Below are 17685 nucleotides of genomic sequence, written 5' to 3'. Positions count from 1 at the left end.
TTGTTCTTCACTGTGAGTCCAGATCATGAAGATGTCATCAATAAATCTGTACCAAACTTTGGGTTGGCAGGCTTGGGTAACCAAGAAGGCTTCCTCTAAGCGACCCATAAATAGGTTGGCATATGATGGGGCCATCCTGGTACCCATGGCTGTTCCCTTTAATTGTTGGTATGTCTGGACTTCAAATGTGAAGAAGTTGTCGGTCAGGATGAAGCTAGCTAAAGTGATGAAGAAGGAGGTTTTAGGTAGGGTGGCAGAGTGATCAGCGTGAAAGGAAGTGCTCCCTTGCAGTGAGGCCCTGGATGTGCAGGATATTTGTGTATAGGGAAGTGGCATCAATGGTTACAAGGATGGTGTCCGGGGGTAACAGACTGGGTAAGGATTCCAGGCATTCGAGAAAGTGGTTGGTGTCTTTGATGAAGGATGGGAGACTGCATGTAATGGGTTGAAGGTGTTGATCTACAAAGGCAGAGATATGTTCTGTGGGTCTTGGTAACCAGCTACAATGGGGCTGCCGGGATGTTTGGGTTTGTTAATTTTTGGAAGTAAGTAGCAGGTAGGAGTGCAAGGTGTTGGTGGGGTCAGGAGTTTGATGGAGTCAGGTGAAAGGTTTTGTAGGGGGCCTAAGGTTCTGAGGATTCCTTGAAGCTCCGCCTGGACATCAGGAATGGGATTACCCTGGCAAACTTTGTATGTAGAGTTGTCTGAAAGCTGACGCAGTCCCTCAGCCACATACTCCCGACGATCAAGTACCACGGTCGTGGAACCCTTGTCAGCCGGAAGAATGATGATGGATCGGTCAGCCTTCAGATCACGGATTGCCTGGGCTTTGGCTGTTGTGATGTTGGAGTAGGATTAAGATTTTTCAAGAAAGATTGAGAGGCAAGGCTGGAAGTGAGAAATACCTGAAAGGTTTGGAGAGGGTGATTTTGAGGAAGAGGAGGTGGGTCCCGCTGTGATGGAGGACGGAACTGTTCCAGGCAGGGTTCAATTTGGATAGTGTGTTGGGGAGTTGGATCATTAGGAGTGGGATCAGCATTATTTTCTTCATGGCAAAGTGATATTTCCAGCAGAGACTACGAGTGTAGGACAGTAAATCTTTGACAAGGGCAGTTTGGTTGAATCTGGGAGTGGGGCTAAAGGTGAGGCCTTTGTATAGTACAGAGGTTTCGGATTGGGAGAGAGGTTTGGAGGAGAGGATAACTACTGAATTGGGGTGTTGTGGTTCCAGATTGTGTTGACTGGAATTTTGAGGTGTTGGGGGGAGTGGATCTGGAAGTGGGAGATTTAGTAGATGGGAGAGACTGGGTCTGTGTGCAATGAGAGGAGGTTGAGGTTTGTTGGAAAGGTTGTGAAGGATGAGTGAGTTGCCCTTCCGGAGGTGGGAAACCAGGAGATTGGATAGTTTTTTGAGGTGGAGGGTGGCATGCCGTTCTAATTTGCGGTTGGCCTGTAGGAGGATGCTATGAATAGCCGGTGTGGAAGTGGGAGAGGAAAGATTGAGGACTTTGATTTGGGATAGGAGTTGATGAGTGTGTTCATTGGCTGAGTCGATGTATAGGTGAAGGATTAGGTGGGTGAGGGCTATGGATTGTGCAGTTTGGAACTGGTATAAGGACTGATGGAAAGAAGGATTGCAGCCAGAGATGGGAACTTTAAGTGTGAGGCCTTTGGGGGTAATACCAAACGTCAGACATGCCTGAGTAAATAAAATATGGGAGCGTAATCTGGCTAGGGTGAAGGCATTTTGCGGAGGGAATGTAAATAAAATTTAATGGGGTCGTTGTAGGGATGTTGTGAGATTGACATGGTATTAGAAGGTGGAAAGGGTAACATGAGGTTAAAGTGAAAATAAATAGATATATATATAAGGAGAGACAACGGTGTGAAAAAAGTCAAAAAAGTGTTGGTTTGAGATGAGCTATGTTGACCCTGTGCTGAACTTTGGTTGGTGAACAACAATGGGTGCAAAGGTTAGGTAGTTGTGTTGTCTCCAAAACACGTTAAAGGGTGGGGAAACTCAGGAAAATTTCGAAAAAAATGCCTGTACATGTATTTAAAGAACTGGTTATGTACTGGCAGGTTATGAAAATGAGGCTAACAGTTTTTTGACGAAGAAATAATAACTTTTAAACCTGTGGGAAGTTGCTAAAAAATGATCAGTTACGTGGGAAAAACGAGAATGGAAATAAAACGAAAGTTGTTGGAAATAGCTGAGATGGTTGTTTAATGGGTGAAAGGAACTGAAGCTGTGAAATAGTATTCACGAGTTTACACGAAATGTTTGTAAACTTAGAACAGTGGAATTTATAGCAGCGGTAATGTTGAAAGCGTTAAAGTTTTTAGGTTATGGTTTGTAAGTAAATTACGTATTATTGAGTATAATTAGGCAGGATAAAATGTATGGTAGATTACGGAAAAAGGGAAGATGAATACAGAGTGAAACTACTTGTACAAACAAAAAGAGAAAGTAAGATAATAGAAAAGATTTCGAAATGCAATAGAGACAACAACAAACGTAATTGTTGGGTTCAAATTAATGATGTAAATAAAATAGAAAGAAACTTCCACATGGGAAAAATATATTAACAACAAAGATTCCAAGACTTACCAAGGGGGAAAGCACCGGTAGACAAGCACAATAAAATAACACACACACACACACACGCAACCAACGGTTGCTTCTTCAGCAAAGAGGAAAGGAGAGGGAAAGACATAAGGATGTGGGTTTTAAGGGAGAGGGTAAGGAGTCATTCCAATCCCGGGAGTGGAAAGACTTACCTTAGGGGAAAAAAGCATAGGTATATACTAGCGCACACACACACATATCCATCATTACATATACAGACACTTGCCCTTCAATATATCCTCTCCCTTAAAACCCACATCCTTACGTCTTTCCCTCTTCTTCCCTCTTTCCTGAAGAAGCAACCGTTGGTTGTGAAAGCTAGAATTTTTCTGTGTGTGTTATTTTATTGTGCCTGCCTACCGGCGCTTTCCCACTTGGTAAGTCTTGGAATCTTTGTTTTTAATATATTTTTCCCATGTGGAAGTTTCTTTCTATTTTATTTACATCATTAATTTGAACCCAACAATTACGTTTGTTATTGTCTCTGTTGCATTTCGAAATCTTTTCTATTATCTTACTTTATCTTTTTGTTTGTACAAGTAGTTTCACTCTGTATTCATCTTCCCTTTTTCCGTAATCTACCATACATTTTACCCTGCCTAATTATACTCAATAATAAGTAATTTACTTCCAAACCATATCCTAAAAACTTTAACGCATTCAACATTACCGCTGCTATAAAATTCACTGTTCCAACTTTACAAACATTTCGTGTAAACTTGTGAATACTATTTCACAGCTTCAGTTACTTTCACCCATTAAACAACCATCTCAGCTATTTCCAACAACTTTTGTTTTATTTCCATTCCCGTTTTTCCCACATAACCGATCATTTTTAGCAGCTTTCCACAGGTTTAAACGTTATTATTTCTTCGTCAAACAATTGTTAGCCTCATTTTCATAACCTGCCAGTACATAACCAGTCCTTTGAATACATTTACACGCATTTTTTTCGAAATTTTCCTGAATTTGCCCACCCTTTAACGTGTTTTGGAGACAACACAACTACCTAACCTTTGCACCCATTGTTGTTCACCAACCAAAGTTCAGCACAGGATCAACATAGCTCATCTCAAACCAACACCGGAAGTTGGGGTTGCGATAAGAGCTACTGGGGTACAGCTGCGCCCAGCATGGAGCGGCATTCGCTCTGTGAACGGGGAGGAGTGCGGACGCATAGCTCTGGGTCTCGCTGGGCATTGGCTTGCTACGTTCACTTGTGTTAATGTGCCACAGCAATGCCTCTGCGACGTGCATGGCGTCGTCATTGGTGGCGCAGTGTACCTGTCTGTCGCAGTTTGAAGGCTATTGATATTGTCCTTGCTGATCAATTTAATAAGCAGCAGTTGATAGGAGGTACAATTGCCATTACCAACTTTGGCCCATATAAAAGGTACCTTTATCGGTTAGATCAATAACATTGCATCTGTGAAATAAGTGTTGCATAATTAGGCCATGTGTTAAAACAATGACAGTGTTTGCTCCATACATACCTTTCTATTATTCAAGAACTGTGAACGTTTTGGTTAGGTTTTTACTGCTCATAGATATTCAGCAGTAAACTAATGTAGCAGCATGTGGATGTTTGACTGCAACCTATTAATAAGGCTTATCGAATGTTAAACAATAGTGTATTGGCTATATAACTGTGTAAGGGGGGGGGATTGTGAATAGTGAAAGTAAATGACTGAGAAACACAAATGTGTACCTGTTGGCTACATCATTTGCAGTAAACAGTACTGCACTTCCATCCCCCATTTTTTCAGCCAGTGCGTCAACACTGAGGATGATAAATGAAGAAATAAAGCAAGGAACGTCATCATACATGGGCAGCCCTCTGCCTCCCTTGGTGTGCAACCTTTTTTGGAGGATTTTTAGGAGAGAGTGCTTGAATCAGCTGCCATTAAACCAATTGTTTTTAGGACATGTGGACAATCCTTTCATAGTTTGATCTCATGGAGAATATAAACTGGTGAAGTTTTTTCACCACCTCAGCCCCATTCATAACACCATTCAGTTCACTATGGAAATACAGTAAGATGGTCAAAATATCATGTGATGAATTAAACAATGATCAGCTGCAAGCCATTTTTTTTAAAGATACAGTAACACAAACCAGAGGAGCAAAAATAACACAGTACAACTCAACTTTCTCAATGTGATGTACCATTTTGTTTTTACTCGTCTAGCTGTATGCCACGGTACTGTGATGAGGAGATTTCAATACTACCAGGATTGCATTCATGTTTCACAAACAAACAAAAATTTACTTATATAACTTTACTTTTTTGAGATTTTAATAAGATTTTATGACAACCTCTCACAGTATTAGCTTTCTGTGTACTATAAAAATTCAAAGTTAATGTGAGTGTTAGTGTAATATGGAATTTACATCCTTACATCAAAGTATTCTGGTAAATTATATGTAGTGACTATCAACCACAGGAAACATCATATCCAAATTTGACTTGTAGACTCATTGATCAAGGATCTATGATGTATCTGTCTTTGTATGGTTTCTGTCTCGAATGTTCACACTTTGCGTATTTGTGCTACAGTTATTTAATAAAAGTGTACTTCAATGTACATTGTGTTGGTGATTGTTATCCTTTCACCATACAACTAAAGAAAGAAAATCAGAATGTATCTACTACTTTTATTATACAACGCAGAGTTGAAGAAACTGGTACACCTGAATAATATCATGCAGGGCCCCTGTGGCCACGCAGAAGTGCCACAACATGATGTAGCATGGACACTACTAATGTCTGAAGTAGTGCAGGAGGCAACTGACACCATGGATCCTGCAGGGCTGTCCATAAATCCATAAGAGTATCGGGGGATGGAGATCTCTTCTGAACAGTACGTTGCAAGGGATCCCAGATTTGCTCAAGAATGTTCATGTCTGGAGGGATCGGTGGCCAGCGGAAGTGTTTAACCACAGAAGTGTATTCCTGAAGCCAGTCTGTAGCAATTCTGGATGTGTGGGGTGTTGCATTGTCCTGCTGGAATTGCCCAAGTCCTTCAGAATGCGCAGTGAACATCAATGAATGCAGGTGATCCAACAGGATGCTTATGAACTTGTCACCCATCAGCATTGAATCTAGATGTATCAGTGGTCCCACATTACTCCAACTGCACACATCTCACACCATTACAGAGCTTCCAACTGCTGTCATGCAAGGTCCATGAATTCATGAGTTGTCTCCATACCCGTACAGGTCCATCCGCTCGATACAATTTGAAATGAGACATGTCCAACCAGGCAACATGTTTCCAGTGTTGACAGGACCAGGTGAGGACTAAAGCTTTGTGTTGTTCAGTAATCAAGAGTACACAAGAGGGCCTTCAGCTCCGAAAGCCCATATCAATGTTTCATTGAATGGTTCACACACTGACACTTTTTGATGGCTCAGCATTTAAATCTGCAGCAATATGAAGAAGGGTTGCACTTCTGCCATGCTGAATGATTCTCTTCAGTCATCGTTGGTCCCGTTCTTGCAGGATCTTTTTCCGGCTGCAGCAGTGTCAGAGATTTGATGTTTTACCACATTCCTGATATTCACAGTACACTTGTGAAAAGGTCATACAGGAAAATCCCTACTTCATCGTTACATCAGAGATGCTGTGTCACACCACTCATGTGTCAACTATACCGACTAGAGCACCACATTCAGACTCACTTAAATCTTGATAACCTGCCATTGTAGTAGCAGTAACAAGTCTAACAATAGCACCAGACACTTTTTGCCTCATATAGGCGTTGCCAACCACAGCACCATATTCCGTCTATTTACATATCTCTGTATTTGAGTACGTATGCCTATACCAGTTTCTTTGTCTATTCAGTGTATATGTTCTTTTTAAGTATGGCAAGATTTTCAATTTCCACTGTGATGTCTACTGACAACCTGTTAAACAATTTTGCAACAGAATCTGAAACACCATTCTGGGCCACAGACAAGTATACTCTTCCATGAACCACGGTTGTAATATCTCATAATGAATATGACTATGTCAGCTAGTTTACAAATTTATCATTTGTTTCTAGAAAGCAGTTAGGATTATACTTGATGCACATCTTCAAACCTCAGCTGACAAGTGCTTAAGAAAATGGGTATATGACATTATAATTTCTTCAGTTATATGTTGAAATCCACATTATGTCAGAAAAAAATGAAACACATTATCACTCACCATCCTCTGCAGTATTAAAAGGTACTTCTTTTGAGTTTCCAACACCTATCTTTGTTTCAGCAGCAACAGCAACTCTGTATTCTGAATATGGATGAACTCCCACAAACTTTGTTTGTGTAACATATTGGGGTTCTTTTATACTGGCAGAGCTGTTCTGTGGGCATGGACAGTGAGGTCCATTTCTTGGAGCTTTGCAAGTGATTGTAACATGATAGTACAACAATATTCCTCGGCTACATGTTGGTGGCTCCCATTGTAGTGAAAGTGTACCATTACTTTCACTTACTGATAAACTTTTGGGTTCATCTGGAACTGTAAAACAAGTATTTCATGGCAAAAAGCAGATACTATCAAAAAGACTGTCAAAGTAATTATTAAACTTTATAAAAATATGGAGATGAATTTGCTAGTCAATACAGAGGTTATATGCAGAATACCAGAGGATTTTTACATTTCAAAGCCTAAAACAACACCTGCAGTATGTAATTTCCTTATCAGAAGTTGCAAGAGCTATTTTTCTATAAATTGCTTGCTAAGAGTTTTTCTGCCAATAAAATAATATAGTTCTTTATTATATTCAACTTCATGGATGCTGCAGCAACATACCACCACAATTGTTTTACTTAGGAGTACACATTGCTTCCACAGATGAAATTACAAGCCAATTTTAATAGATAATGTAATTCTTGTGCATACCTAAAAAGACCAACATAGTCTTCCTATTGCAATTTCTCACCTTCTAACATTCCCTTATATTCCATAATTTAGTCAGCGACTACTAGCACTAACAGTTTGTATTTGTAAAAATGATTTCCAACAGATTGAATATTAAACCTACAATACACAATACCTGAATAGAGCAGTAAAAATATAAAAATAAAAAAAATATAAAAAAATAAAAACTAAGTTAGCCAGTCACATAGATTCACGTAGACGTAAAGAAAGCAGAGCATTGTTTAATTGAATCACACAAAATATCTCCATTAGAACACTGAGAATAAGGTTATACAAAGATATAAATATGGCAATCAAATATCCTAAGTGAAATATGATTAACGAAAGCAGTGAAAGCAACAAATCACCAAATATTTGAAGCACTGAATCATTGACAGGCACATAATCAAGAGTGAGGCTATTGTTATCTTTCACAAGAATACTTCTCCTGAGCTATACTGCATATATATGCCTCCACTGCTGCAATGCCCCAGCTGACTACATTGTCTGTTACTGCATACCCCAGTCTGAACCTTTGCAAGCCTCTGCCTCATAGCAACTTACATCCTTGCTCTATGACTCTAACTCCACTCAACTTGTGTTCATACTTACCTCTCCAAAGTCTCTCCCTCCCTCTGTTCTAACGCATCACTCAATCCACTATTCCACATTACTGTGCACTGTGCACCACACTCGGTACCCAGAACAAGCTCACAAGTACTCCATTCCTATCACATGCATCTTCTGCTTGTCCCTGGCAGCCATAAGCCACCCTTCTCCAACCCTGCTCCTCCTTCATACCTCCTTTCTCCCCTTGTACACACCACCTGCACAACACTACACCCCAACTGAGCTACAACATCACCACTGTGTGTGTGTGTGTGTGTGTGTGTGTGTGTGTGTGTGTGTGTGTGTGTGTGTGTGTGTGTGTGTGTGTCTGTACTCTGTTACTCCGTACCTCTGAAATTTCAACATAAAGCTTGCAACATTCCCATCGCGTTTGTGTGTCTGTCGATGTGTTGACACGACTTCAAGTATATGATGAGTGTTGTTACATTTGTTCTTCTATTAAATTTATCATTAGTATTGTTGAAATCAGTCTGATTTATACACTCGCATCCATCACCCACTCCCCCCTCCTGCCCCTTACCGAATCCATCCAATACTGTTCAGTTACACAATGTTTACCAAAAACTTTATCTAAAGAGCACCTCACAGTTAATACGATGCAGTGACAAATTATATACACTGACAAAAAAAAATCATAACATCAAAAAATAATTAATGTAGAGTAATGAAACCAACAAAAGGACAACATTATACTAGTTGGATTACAGAGTGTCAGAAGCTTCAATGTGGTAAGCTTGAATGGGTAAGGGAAGCTAGAAAACCTGGAAGGGGAAATGCAAAGGCTCACTCTAGATATAGTACAAGTCAGTAAGGTGAAACAGAAAGGAGTTAATGATTTATGGTCAGATGAGTATAGGGTAATATAAGCAGCAGCAGGAAATAATATAAAGGGAGTAGGATTCGTTATGAATAGGACGGTAGGCAGAGAGTGTGTTACTATGAACAGTTCAGTGACGGGGTTATTCTTGTCAGAATCAACAGCAAACCATCACTGACAATGATAGTTTGGGTATACATGACAGTGTCACAAGCCTGAGATGAGGAAGCAAAGGAAGTATATGAGCATATTGAAAGGGCAATGCAGTATGTAAAGGGAGATGAAAATCTAATAGTCAAGGGAGACTGGAATGCAGTTGTAGGGGAACGAGCAGAAGAAATGGTTACAGGAGAATATGGGTTTGGGACAAGGAATGAAAGAGGGGAAAGACTAATTGAGTTCTGTAATAAATTTCAGCTAGCAATGGAGAATACTCTGTCCAAGAAACACAAGAGGAGGAGGTATACTTGGAAAAAGCCAGGTAATATGGGAATATTTCAGTTAGATTACATCATGGTCAGACAGAGATTCTGAATTGTAAGACATACCCAGGAGCAGATATAGACTCAGATCACACTTTAGTAGTGATGAAGAGTATGCTGAAGTTTAAGAGATTAGTCAGGAAGAACCAATTCACAAAGAAGTGGGATATGTAAGTACTAAGTAATAATTACATATGTTTAAGGTTCTCTAGGGTTAGAGATACAGCAATAAGGAATAGCTCAGTAGGCAGTATAGTTGAAATGGGATGGACAGCTTTAAAAAGGGCAATCACAGAAGATGGAAAGAAAAACATAGGTACAAAGAAGATAACCACAGGTAGCAGAAGAAATACTTCAGTTGATCAATGAAAGAAGGAAGAACAAAAATGTTAAGGGACAGTCAGGAACACAGAAATACAAGATGCTGAGGAATGAAATAAGTAGAAAGTGCAGCAAAGCTAAGACAAAATTGCTGCAGGAAAAATGTGAAGAAATCAAAAAGGAAATTATTGTCAGAAGGACTGACTCAGCATGTAGATAAGTCAAAACAATATTCAGTGAAATTAAAAGCAAGGGTGGTAACATTAAGAGTGCAGCTGAAATTCCACTGTTCAATGCAGAGGAGAGATCTGATAGGTGGAAAGAGTACATTGAAGGCCTCTATGAGGGAGAAGATACATCTGATGTGATAGAAGAAGAAACAGGATTCGAGTTAGAAGGGATAGGGGATCCAGTATTAGAATCAGAATTTAAAAGAGCTTTGGAAGACTTCAGATCAAATAAGGCAGAAGAGATAGATAACATTCCAAGTAGGAATATTAAGAGTGGATGACCAAGAACGAAGTGCTCAGAGTAAAAAGGGTGTAAGATTGGGATGTAGCCTTCACCCCTACTGTTCAATCTGTACATCAAAGAAGCAATGATGGAAATAAAAGAGTGGTTCAGTAGTGGGATTAAAGTTCAAGGTGGAAGGATATCAATGATATGATTTGCAGTCTAATGAAGAAAGAATATGGACTGAAAGTAAATCAAAGAAAGATGAAAGTAATGAGATGTAGCAGAAATGAGAACAGCAAGAAACTTGACAACAGGATTGATGATAACAAAGTAGATGAAGTTAAGGAATTCTGCTACCAAAACAGCAAAATAACCTACAACAGATGGAGCAAGGAGGACATCAAAAACAGACTAGCACTGGCAAAAAGGGTATTCCTGATCAAGAGAAGTCTACTAGTATCAAGAATAGGCCTTAATTTGAGAAAGAAATTTCTGAGGATGTATGTTTGGAGTACAAATTGTATGGTGGTGAAACATGGGCTGTGAGGAATCCAGAACAGAAGAGAATGAAAGCATTTGAGATGTGGTGCTACAGATGAATGTTGAAAATTAGGTGGACTGGTAGGGTAAGGAATGAGGAAGTTCTGCTCGGAATTGGTGAGAAAGGAATATGTGGAAAACCCTGACAAGGCGAAGGGACAGGATGACAGGATATCTGTTGAGACATCAGGGAATAACTTTCATGGTATTATAGGGAGCTGTAGAGGGTGAAAATTGCAGACGAAGGCAGAGATTGGAATACACCCAGAAAATAATTGAGGACATAGGCTGCAAGTACCACTCTGGCCAATCTGAGATGAAGAGTTTGTCACAGGAGGGAAATTAAAATTAATGGTGTGCCACGTCAAACCAGTCAGAGTTGGGGGGAGGGGATGCATTTGTCTAGGTAACACATTTAAGGGATCAACATCGCAAGACCAAAGACCAAAAGTTTATGTAAGCACAAAATAAGTGACTCCAAAATAAGAAATGGTGGTACATTAATAACAGGTATAACCAACAGAATGTTGGAATGCAAGCATAAAAATACATATACATTGTGTTGTACTTGAGCCAGATATCAGTTTGTGGGATGGGATCCCATACGTGTTGCACTTGGCTGGGTAATACAGGGACAGTTAATGCCATTTTGGATGAAGCTGGAGTTTGCTGATGGTGTCTTACATGTGTCCTCCATTGGAGAAAGATTTGGTTATTGAGCAGGCCAACTCACCATGTCAGCACTCTGTAGAACACATAGGGTTACAACTGCAGTGTGTGGGCCAGGGTATTACTGTTGGAAGACATCCCCTGGAGTGCTGTTCATGAATGGCACCACAACAGGTTGAATCACCAGATTGACATACAAATTGGCAGTCAGGGTGTATGGGATATCAACGAGAGTTCTCCTGCTGTCATACAAAATTGCATCCAAGACTGTAACTCCAGGTGAAGGTTCAGTGTGTCTAGCACACAAACAGATAGGTTGCAGGCCATCAACTGGCCTCCTCCTAACCAAGACCTCGCCATTACTGGTACCAAGACAGAGCCAGCTTTCATCAGAAAACACAACAGACCTCTACCCTGCCCTCCAGTGAGCTCTTGTTTGATACCAGTGAACTCAAAAATAGTGGTGGTTTGGGGTCAGTGGAAAGCACACTACGGGGCATCTCACTTGGAGCTTTCCTTGAAGTAACCAATTTGTAACAGTTCATTGTGTCACTGTGGTCCCAAATGCTGCTCAGATAGCTGCTACAGTTGCAGTAGGTTGAGATAGAGCCATATGTCAAACACAATGGTTTTCCCTTTTGGTAGTGCCATGTGGCTGTTGAGACTCTGGCCTTCTTGTGATCAAACATTCTCATGACCACCACTGCCAGTAATCAGGTACAGAGGCTACATTCCTGCCATGTCTTTTGCAATATCACAGCTTCTCATAGTCCTATTATATGACCTCGTTCAAACTCAGAGGTGCTGATAATGGTATCTTTGTCACCTTAAAGGCATTCTTGACTAACATCAGCTCACCACATCCACTCTCAAATGTGATTAATGCTCATGATCATAACAGTATTGCATTTAAAGCAAACCTGATTTGCATCCTCTTAGTGGCACTACTAGTGCCACTCTTATATGACTGGTGCAAAATGTGAATAGACATCATCTTTCATGTGTAGAAACATGCCTATGAGCTTTTATTTACGTTGCATAGCTCCTTCTCGAAGTTGTGACCTTTTCTTTCTATCAGTGTACATAACCTGTAATCTGAACCAGCTGTCATACTGAAACTGTCTGATAGTTGTAGACTTCATTTTATCAAACATTAGACGACATTAACAATATCTTCAAAACAGCAACATTAGAAAAATAGAACTGGAGCCCAAATCCTAGGACATGTAAAATAAAAAAATTGTGAAATACAAACAATAAAATTGTTTCATATTTAATAATTACAATATTTCATTATGAATGCCTTCATTTTAATACATGTTGTTCACTAAATTTATGGAAATGGTAATTTTCTCAAGAATGATAGGTTATACGAGGTTCATTTAAATGAAACATGGTCAGGGTGTGTACCTTTTCCTTACACGTAAGGTGGCACCACATAACTGCAGGTATGATGGCACCATCTATTGTTAGAGAGACTGACGCATGCACACTGTCTGATGTTGCATAGCGCCAGAGTGGTTTCACGATGAAGATAAGGTGGTCACACAAGTTAATGTCTTCTACCATACATGCAGGCAAGTAAGCAGGAATGACAAGGAGGGATTCGAATTTTGGCAGCGGAGGAAGTTGTAGGTCATGAAATCTATCAATGGATACATTGGTGTATGTATGGATGGATACATGTGTGTGTGTGTGTGTGTGTGTGTGTGTGTGTGTGTGTGTGTGTGTGTGCGTGTGTGAGTTTATACCTATCCTTTTATCCCCCTAAGGTAAGTCTTTCCGCTCCCAGGATTGGAATGAATGCTTACCCTCTCCCTTAAAACCCACATCCTTTCATCTTTCCTTTTCCTTCCCTCTTTCCTGGCGAAGCAGCCGCCGGTTGCGAAAGCTCGAAATTTTGTGTGTATGTGTTTGTGTGTTATTTTATTGTGCCTGTCTACAGGCACTTTCCCACTTGGTAAGTCTTGGACACAACCAGACAGAATGTCTACTTGTGTCTGTGTATGTGGGGATGGATATGTGTGTGTGTGCGAGTGTACACCTGTCCTTTATTCCCCCTAAGCGAAGTCTTTCTGCTCCCGGGATTGGAATGACTCCTTACCCTCTCCCTTAAAACCCACATCCTTTCATCTTTCCCTCTCCTTCTCTCTTTCCTGAAGAAGCAACTGTCGGTTGCGAAAGCTAGAAATTATGTGTGTGTGTTTGTGCGTTTTATTTATTGTGCCTATCTACCGGCACTTTCCCGCTTGGTAAGTCTTGGAATCTTTGTTTTTAATATATTCTTCCCATGTGGAAGTTTCTTTCTACTTTATATATATAAAATAGAAAGAAAACTCCACATGGGAAAAATATATTAAAAACAAAGATTCCAAGACTTACCAAGTGGGAAAGCGCCGGTAGATAGGCACAATAAACAAACAAACACACACACAGAATTTCAAGCTTTCGCAACTGGCAGTTGCTTCTTCAGGAAAGAGGGAAGGAGAGGGAAAGACGAAAGGATAAGGGTTTTAAGGGAGACGGTAAGGAGTCATTCCAATCCCGGGAGCAGAAAGACTTCCCTTAGGGGGGAAAAAGGACAGGTGTACACGCGCACACACACACACACACACACACATATCCATCCGCACATACACAGACACAAGCAAACATTTCCCGAGATTGGAATGACTCCTTACCCTCTCCCTTAAAACCCTTATCCTTTCGTCTTTCCCTCTCCTTCCCTCCTTCCTGAAGAAGCAACCGCTGGTTGCGAAAGCTAGAAATTCTGTGTGTGTGTTTGTTTATTTATTGTGCCTATCTACCGGCGCTTTCCCACTTGGTAGGTCTTGGAATCTTTGTTTTAAAAAACCTTTTCATCCTCTGTTTCATGCCCTTAGGTACGAAAGTTCAAAAAAATCCTTTCTTAATCAATACCTGGACACAGGCAGACAGTGTTTGTTGGTAATGAGGATCACCCTGTGGCTAAACATGCCTTGGTGCACGGCCAGCACATCTTGGCACAGTGTTACACCGTCCGGGTTATCTGGATACTTCCCACCAACACCAACCTACCTGAACTCTGAAGATGGGAACTTGCCCTGCAATATATCCTCTCATCTCGCTATCCACCAGGCCTCAATCTCCGCAAATTTCAAGTTGCCGCCACTCATACCTCACCTGTCATTCAACATCATCTTTGACTCCACACTTCCGCCTTGACTTACATCTCTGCCCAAACTCTTTGTTATTAAATATGTCTGCTTGTGTCTGTGTATGTATGGATGGATATGTGTGTGTGTGTGTGTGTGTGTGTGTGTGTGTGTGTGTGTGTGTGTGTGTGTGTGCACGAGTATATAGCTATCCTTTTTTCCCCTTCAGGTAAGTCTTTCCGCTCCCGGGATTGGAATGACTCCTTACCGTCTCCCTAAAAACCCACATCCTTTCGCCGTCCGCGGTGGTCTCACAGTTCTAGGCGCACAGTCCGGAACGGTGTGACTGCTACGGTCGCAGGTTTGAATCCTGCCTCGGGCATGGATGTGTGTGATGTCCTTAGGTAAGTTATGTTTAAGTACTTCTAAGTTCTAGGGGACTAATGACCACTGCAGTTGAGTCCCATAGTGCTCAGAGCCATTTGAACCCGCATCCTTTCATCTCTCCTTTTCCTTCTCTCTTTCCTGATGAAGCAGCCGCCGGTTGTGAAAGCTCGAAATTTTGTGTGTGTGTGTTATTTTATTGTGACTGTCTACCGGCGCTTTCCCGCTTGGTAAGTTTTGGAATCTTTGTTTTTATTACATATAAAAAAACAAAGATGATTGGACTTACCAAACAAAAGCACTGGCAGGTTGATAGACACACAAACAAACGCAAACATACAAACAAAATTCAAGCTATCGTTACCAACGGTTGCTTCTTCAGGAAAGAGGGAAGGAGAGGGAAAGACGAAACGGTGTGGGTTTTACGGGAGAGGGTAAAGAGTCATCCAATCCCAGGAGCGGAAAGACTTATCGTATGGGGAAAAAAGGACAGGTGTACACTCGCGCGCGCGCGCGCCCACACACACACACACACACACACACACACACACACACACACACACACACATATCCATCCGCACATACTCAGACACAAGCAGACATTTGCAAAGGCAAAGAGATGACAGTTGAGATGGAGGTACAGATGCAAAGAAGTTGTTGAAAGACAGGTGAGGTATGAGCGGCGGCAACTTGAAATTAACAGAGGTTGAGGCCTGGCGGATATCGAGAAGAGAGATTATACTGAAGGGTAAGTTCCCATCTACGGAGTTCTGACAGGTTGGTGTTAGTGGGAAGTATCCAGATAACTTGGATGGTGTAACACTGTGCCAAGATGTGCTGGCAATGCAACAAGGCATGTTTAGCCACAAGGTGATCCTCATTACCAACAAACACTGTCTGCCTGTGTCCATTCATGTGACGGACAGTGATAGTTTCTTACCAACCGGGAAAGCGCAGGTAGATAGGCACAATGAATAAAACACACAAATACACACACAGAGTTTTGAGCTTTCGCAACCAGTGGCTGCTTCGTCAGGAAAGTGGGAAGGAAAAGGAAAGGTGAAAGGATGTGGGTTTTAAGGGAGAGGGTAAGGAGTCATTCCAATCCTGAGAGCGGAAAGACTTACCTTAGGGGGAAAAAAGGATAGGTATATACTCACACACACATGCATATCCATCCATATATACACAGACACAAGCAAACATATTTAAAGGCAAAGAGTATGGGCAGAGATGTAAGTCAAGGCGGAAGTGTGGATGCAAAGATGATGTTGAATGACAGGTGAGGTATGAGTGGCGGCAACTTGAAATTAACGGAGATTGAGGCCTGGTGGATAATGAGAAGAGAGGATATACTGAAGGGCAAGTTCCCATCTCCAGAGTTCGGGTAGGTTGTTGTTGGTGGGAAGTATCCAGATAACTCAGACAGTATAACACTGTGCCAAGATGTGCTGGCCGTTCACCAAGGGATGTTTAGCCACAGGGTGATCCTCATTACCACAAACACTGTTTGCCTGTGTCCATTCATGCAAATGGACAGTTTGTTGCTGGTCATTCCCACATAGAAAGCATCACAGTGTAGGCAGGTCAGTTGGTAAATCACGTGGGTGTTTTCACATGTGGCTCTGCCTTTGATCGTGTACACCTTCCGGGTTACAGGACTGGAGTAGGTGATGGTGGGAGGGTGCATAGGACAGGTTTTACACCGGGGGCGGTTGCAAGGGGAGGACCAGAGGGTAGGGAAAGTGGTTTGGGGATTTCATAGCGATGAACCAAGAGGTTACAAAGGTTAGGTGGACGGCGGAAATACACTCTTGGTGGAGTGGGGAGGATTTCATGAAGGATGGATCTCATTTCGGGGCAGGGTGTTAGGAAGTCGTATCCCTGCTGGAGAGCCACACTCAGAGTCTGATCCAGTCCCGTGACGTATCCTGTCACAAGTGGGGCACTTTTGGGGTTCTTCTGTGAGAGGTTCTGGGTTTGAGGGGATGAGGAAGTGGCTCTGGTTATCTGCTTCTGTACCAGGTCGGGAGGGTAGTTGCGGGATGCGAAAGCTGTTTTCAGGTTGTTGGTGTAATGGTCCAGGGATTCAGGACTGGAGCAGATTCGTTTGCCACGAAGACCTAGGGACCGTTTGGTATGGAATGGGTGGCAGCTATTATAATGGAGGTACCGTTGCTTGTTGGTGGGCTTGATGTGGACGGATGTGTGAAGCTGGCCATTGGACAGATAGAGGTCAACGTCAAGGAAAGTGGCATGGGATTTGGAGTAGGACCAGGTGAATCTGATGGAACCAAATAAGTTGTGGTTGGAGAGGAAATTCTGGAGTTGTTCTTCACTGTGAGTCCAGATCATGAAGATGTCATCAATAAATCTGTACCAAACTTTGGGTTGGCAGGCTTGGGTAACCAAGAAGGCTTGCTCTAAGCGACCCATAAATAGGTTGGCATATGATGGGGCCATCCTGGTACCCATGGCTGTTCCCTTTAATTGTTGGTATGTCTGGCCTTCAAAAGTGAAGAAATTGTGGGTCAGGATGAAGCTGATTAAGTTGAGGAGGAAAGAGGTTTTAGGTACGGGGGCAGGTGATCGGCGTGAAAGGAAGTGCTCCATTGCAGCAAGGCCCAGGACGTGCGGGATATTTGTGTATAGGGAAGTGGCATCAATGGTTACAAGGATGGTTTCCGGGGGTAACAGACTGGGTACGGATTC

The 17685-nt window shown here is 41.7% G+C and overlaps 1 protein-coding gene across 5 annotated transcripts in view; it reads right to left on the bottom strand.

Moving 5' to 3' along the window:
* LOC126281330 (phosphatidylinositol phosphatase PTPRQ-like) overlaps positions 1-17685 on the bottom strand; it is a 410186-nt gene that overhangs the window by 257410 nt on the left and 135091 nt on the right. For all 5 annotated transcript variants that reach the window (XM_049980191.1, XM_049980192.1, XM_049980188.1 and 2 more), the window contains one exon: positions 6827-7138. In XM_049980191.1, the coding sequence (XP_049836148.1) occupies positions 6827-7138 (312 nt within the window). The remainder of the gene's footprint in view (positions 1-6826; positions 7139-17685) is intronic.

This window comes from Schistocerca gregaria, chromosome 7, assembly GCF_023897955.1.
Source record: "Schistocerca gregaria isolate iqSchGreg1 chromosome 7, iqSchGreg1.2, whole genome shotgun sequence".
NCBI classification, from domain to species: Eukaryota; Metazoa; Arthropoda; class Insecta; order Orthoptera; family Acrididae; genus Schistocerca; species Schistocerca gregaria.
The sequence above is the reverse complement of the archived record's forward strand: the minus strand, read 5'-3'. Positions and strand labels throughout refer to the sequence as shown.